This window comes from Egretta garzetta, unplaced genomic scaffold, assembly GCF_000687185.1.
Source record: "Egretta garzetta isolate BGI_Z169 unplaced genomic scaffold, ASM68718v1 scaffold463, whole genome shotgun sequence".
Classification (NCBI taxonomy): Eukaryota; Metazoa; Chordata; class Aves; order Pelecaniformes; family Ardeidae; genus Egretta; species Egretta garzetta.
Window position 1 is genome coordinate 1,481,406 of NW_009259188.1, and position 6,000 is coordinate 1,487,405.

Here is a 6,000-nt window from a genome sequence, read left to right on the forward strand (position 1 = left end):
TCCCTGGATATTATTTCAGATTAGAAATGTGCTTCTTGCAGTTTAACCATCCATTGCTCTCTGACAAAGAAATCAAAATGACCTCGCAAAGAATTGGAGACAAAGAATCAAAACCTGTCAACTTCTCTGGAAAAGATCCAATCTTAAAATCGTATTTCAAGGAAGTTATTATCTTTTCTTTGCTTTATTGTTTCTTACAGCTTGATACATTTTAAATCAATAGAAAGATTTCAGTGGACTTCAGTGGACCTTGGAGCTTTTTTTCTTTGCATGAAAAGAGCAACAAAGGTCATAGGAAGTTAACAGCATATCTCAGAATCAGTGATGAGTTGACTTGGGTAATAGTTTTCACTCCTGAAGTGTGTACACCCACTTCTGCACCTGGCCTTTTCCATTTTGTTTTCTACCATCTTGAACTAAAAAAGGGTTGCTGAACAGGCCTAGGGGTGGTATGGACAGACCACCATGGATTTCCATATTGTTACACTGCTACTAAGCTGTGTTAACAAAGCATATTAAACTCTTTCAGGTGTCATGTAACACAGCCTGGATCAGCTCACTTTCACTGTGAGCCAAACTAGATTCTATTAACTTGCATATTTTTGTGGTACAACAGAGGGCGTGGTTTTCACTCAGCTGACACCTCTGATTCTAGGTTGTCACCATTTTCCTGGAGTTAGATTATTCTTTTTTTAAATGGCTGAGGTGCCTTTACTCTAGAATCAAATAGCAGATGTCTGTACTCAGTGTCTGTAAACTTTGGGCCCTTCATTAAGTCCACAGAAAGAGCCCAGACCAGACACTGAAATCAATTATTAGTTAGCACCTACCAACATCTGACATTTCGGGAATGCTGGCATTGTAAACGTCCTTTGTAAACATTGGCTCATTGTCATTGATATCATGGATCTTAATGATGAACTCAGATTCTGGTTCCACTGGTCTTCCAGTCCTTCTGTTTATAGCCTGGGCACGGAGTATGTATACGGGCTTTTCTTCCCTGTCTAGTCTCTTTGTGGCCTGGATGTCACCAGTGTTTTCATTGATAATGAAGAGGTCTCCTGCTCCATCTCCAGAAAGGATGTACTTAAGTGATCCATCTCCTTTATCCTGGTCTGAATGCAGCTGGTGGTGAAATGGGAATAAAAAAAAGAAAGGAAAATAAATAATCAGGACACATTTCTAGATACTTTAACTGATACCATGATACATGCTTTGCTATTATTAATACCTAGCCAAAAGGCTGTACACTGCTTTTGGGAAATGAGATCATACCACAGTAGCAGCAGTGAATTGATAGAGTTGTGTCTTGATGTTGGGATTGAAATGCCTGCAATATTGTAAGAAATTGCCTGAGGAAAACCATGAACTGAAGCTGCAGATCACTTTCCCAAGCTAAGCATACATCAATCAGATCTAAATGCTAGTGGCTTGGGTGGAATCCTAGGAATATGTAGGACAGTGAGTTCCTACAGTAGAAAAACACTGGATTCAGGAATTGCAGTAAGCAAAGAATTAAAAAGTGGCCAGGCCAGCCACTTCTTGAGTTTAAATTCTGGATGCTCTGCTCTTACATGTAATATTACATTATGTAATATACCACACAGTTCACAACATAATAACATACTAAATAAATACACAAATAGCAGATAAATACATGCATTCACAGATGTGGCAAACTAAGAGCAGAGGCAGGCAGGCATATTAGACCATTCCAGAACTGGCAACGAAGAGATCAGTTGTCTTATCCAAAAGGGCATGGACCAAGCAGAAAGATGGTGGGGGCAGGAGAAAGAAGAGAATGATGGTAATTAGCATACAAAGCACGAGCTGCCCAAAAAATCACCTTTTTTCCCCTGGAGATTTCCATGTCTCTTGAAATATTGCTTAACACACACTCAAGGTATGACTTATTAAATCATACTCTCATGGCTGTTCCTTTGATAAAGGCTTATCTATCCCTTTTGGCCTTAAAATCAAAGCTTGTCAACTACAATTTATTTTGTTGTTACATTAGAGAAAATAAAAATTTAAAAAATGAAACATTAAAATGGCTTCTAAAGTCAGGGCATAGGTGATGAAATTCATGGGAAAAAAATAATTTATTAAGTAGCAGATTCCTGGAAATTGTTGATTTCATAGAAAAGACAAGTTTATGAATCAGGAGAACTGGACTTTCTCAACCAGCTCTTTATTTCTCTTTTCCTGCATACAAGTTAGAAAAAAAATACCTAGTTGACTATGTGGCAACGTACTTAGCATTGCTGGATGGTGTGCTTTGTAGAAGAGAAAGGGTTGTAGGCTGAAAGAATATAAAAAATATTCACATAGACTTTAGCGATGCCTGGCTATGCCCCTACCATGCTGGAAAGGCGTATGGTCAATGTTTTGGGCTTCCTCCAACTTTATGCTCAGATCAGTTCTCTGCTGGCAGCCTACTGCCAACCCACGTGGTGGCACCGTGCTCCACCATGTGCACTTGTGCCTATGGTCCCAACAGAAAGTATGCTCCGTGCAACAAGTCTGCCCTTAAGGGCAGAACTCTTTGCCACCACACATTCCAAAAGCATCCAATAACACCAAATATAAGAACTGTAGCATGCTTAATCATTAGCAGATGTGCTGAGGCGCTCTTCTTAATTTTCTCCTTCAGGGAGAAAATGGACATTCCATGTAATTTTGCACAGAGCCCTTTCTCTTGGTAATAAGAACACCAGTAATTAGCTTATAAGCAGCATTTTTCATAAGCAGATTTCAAAACCCTTCACAAAAGCAGTCAATACAATTTGGTCTGGTTTTTTGGATAACAAAGCATAGAAAGCTGAAGTTTTTCAGAAGGCTAGTCTTGGAACCTGGAATAGAGTTCAGGTCTCCTGAGTCCCATTCAGTTGGCCAATATACTTAGCCATAGGGCCTAGAGGAATTACATGATTTACTAGATATAACTGCAGCCTCTGAAGAATATGTTAGACCTGCTTGTTAAGAAGTCAGACTAGAAGTCTACTGTGGGAAGTAATTTCAATAGGATATTTGAGTATGATTTTCCTCAAAGGCAACCTGCAACAGAACAGGTATGAAAAGAATTTTGTCTTTAAAACTGTGCATTTTTTATGATTGTTTCACATCAAAAATTCAACTTCTGTTTGCCTTGAAAGCCTCTTTAACATTGTCTGTATTATAGTGGGACAAAACCAGCCCTTGGTAACAGACTGTCATTAATTCATATGAATCATGGAATAGTGCTGTTGTGAAACTTGTTACAGGCTGAACTCCCAAACGTATTTTTATCATCATTTTAATTAAACCTGGTTTCTATGAACAAGGTAGCAAAAAAAGGTCAAGCTAGAAAAGGTGTTGGAACCACTGGGAATTGTCTTCCATAATATTCTTTACCTAGCACAGACCACCTAAAGAGCTAAAAAAGGAAACTTGTGTGATTTTTTCAAGTCCATATTTTATGAAATTTTCACTCTTCCCCCACAATTAATCCACCCATGTAAGATCGACTGTGACTCTGGATATCAAGACAAAGCATATCTCAGTGTAATGACTCATCATTATTGCAAATGAGGTGATCTTCATCAAAGGTTCAAACTCTAGCCCGTCAGCAAAAGCACAACTTTTGAAAATAAATATTCCCTCTGACAAGATCCTTTACAACTTCAATACCTTTATTTTTACAACTTTCCTAAGACATGACACAACAAACTAAGTGTTCAGTTGGCTGGGCTGCATGTGGATGATTTACTGTGAGAGTGAGACCTGGGTAGGGGATCATATCCTACATACCGGTGTATATAACAGAGCTAAAGCCGGCTAAGTCCCTGATCTTTAAACCAACAGTGAACTTAAAGCATGCCACCATGTGTGGCCTCAAGAACCTGGTTCACAAAGGGTCTCAAAAGGCATGATTACAATCTCTTTGATTTCGGTAAACCAGGATAGTTCTCTAATTGCTTGTCATCAGAGTTTTTGTGGGATAGGCCTATATCACACCACCAGCATCAACTGCTTAATAGTTGGGCCAAAATAGTTTGGATTTTTTCCCTACTTTTCAGAAAAAAACAATTGTTTTTATATATTAAAAAAACCAAGCAGATCTCTAGAAAAGTTTCTCATAGATGATAAATATGTAGCATTCACTTGTAAGGAAAATATCTGAAAAAATGATTTATTATTTTAGATTATGTTATCTGTCCTTGACTATTTTCTTGGTAGAAAAGTTTTATCTGGGTAAAGACAATCATCTGTTTTATTTTTTCTTAAGTGTCAGTTTATCTTGGAAGCAATATTTTGTCTGTGTGACCTATATGAAGGGGGAAATTGCTACTGTCACCAGGTTAAAAAAAATATATTGGGAAAAAAATTAAAGGAGAAACAAAAGGTGCAAGCTGAGGCCAAAAGAAGGGCCTTCGAGGTGAGGTGCACTTAAAAATACAGGTGATGGTTTTGCATATAAAACTTAACATCATTGTTTAGGTTACGAGGATGAAATGAGTAGTAATAACAATACCCTCCCTTTCCTTTTAAGTTGAAGTTATTTTTCACTGCCTAGACACCTCATTGCAAAGGAAGTTTGCTGTGATGAAATATGTGTATAAATTATACTGCAGATGCTTTCAGCAGGGCTGATCCTAGCCAATGCAACATATTTTAGCTTCACTCTGCATGCTAACCTGTGTTGCAAAAGCGTGTCCATTATCCTCTGCATAAAGTTGGTCAGGTAAATGGGGCATGGCAAACAGTCATGGGATATAATAAAATATCTTGGGACACTGTGCTCATGCCATCTGGGCTGTATTGTATTACTGCTCCTCAAGACAGTTACTTCAGCCAAGGTTTTAGGACTCCACATAAAGGTAAATCTTTTATTTCCATAGGAATACAGTGATGACTGAACTGAGCAATACCCCAAAGGTAAGCAAAATAGTGAAGAAGTAAGTCTATGCAATAAAAAGTAAATGCATCAGCAATTGCACTGTATTAATATTACAGTAAATTGATTAATTCAGAATCTAATCTGGACACATTTGTGAAATCGTCCATCAATCACTGGCTAAGGCTGAGGATGAATGACAAATTAAACATTTTACTATGCCCTAGGCATACTTTTACTCATTTTACTTTAATACCATTCTTAAGTGAACCATCTGGTTTGCTTTTAATGGCTTACAGTCAGATAAAATCTGTCCAGCCTCTGTCTGTTTTCTGCCCCTACAAATGTCTCGGCTCAAAACATTCAAATACAGCTGCCTGAAAATAGGGAAGGCTTCATGCCTCCAGGAAGAGGTGTTTAAAGTGCATGTAGGACTGCAGCATTAGCAGCCTGTACTTGACATTCTGCTTGTTGTCACATACATAATTACTTTAAAAGGAGAGCTGTTGTCTCTATTTTCAAATTAGCCACAATCTGGAGTAGCCTCCTTCTCTGCAGTGTCTCTGGCAGAGCCCTCCGAAAGCGCCAAGGGCAGCGGCAGTGGGGTGTCTTCAGCACGACGAAAAGGAAAAGGCAAGTGAAAGCTGTGCTCAAAGTATTTGTACCGTGAGCATTTTTTATTTTATTTATTTCTGGAGTGAATATATTTACAGCCTTTGTATTCATCTCCCATAGATAGTATTGCTTCACTTTAAAGCAACACTCCAGGAAAATTTTACCAGGGTTTTAAAAACTGAGTTGGACCCATGCTACACACACAGGATTTACTTCAGCAAAGTGGGTGGGAAGAATTTAAGGGCACCTTTCATGTGCTTTTGCAATACGACTGCAAACTGATGCGGCATGAAACCAGCATATCCAGTTGGCATTAAAAGTCGTACAACTCATGATCTCTGGTATCATAAAATCATGAGCCATGCTCCAAAATGTTGGCAGCACTTCCAAAAGAAGCAGCGTTAGCGTGTTTGAACAGAGGTGAGGGTCGGCGGCTCTCGGGGTGGGTGATGGCAGGGCCTGGTAGCCAGGGCTCGGCCCACCACGCCCGCCAGGGGCAGGGGGGGCGG

The 6,000-nt window shown here is 39.1% G+C and overlaps 1 protein-coding gene across 3 annotated transcripts in view; it reads right to left on the reverse strand.

The window, feature by feature from the left end:
- LOC104123468 (cadherin-6) overlaps positions 1 to 6,000 on the reverse strand; it is a 48,797-nt gene that overhangs the window by 22,563 nt on the left and 20,234 nt on the right. For all 3 annotated transcript variants that reach the window (XM_035891318.1, XM_009635719.2, XM_035891317.1), the window contains exon 2: positions 831 to 1,125. In XM_035891318.1, the coding sequence (XP_035747211.1) occupies positions 831 to 1,125 (295 nt within the window). The remainder of the gene's footprint in view (positions 1 to 830; positions 1,126 to 6,000) is intronic.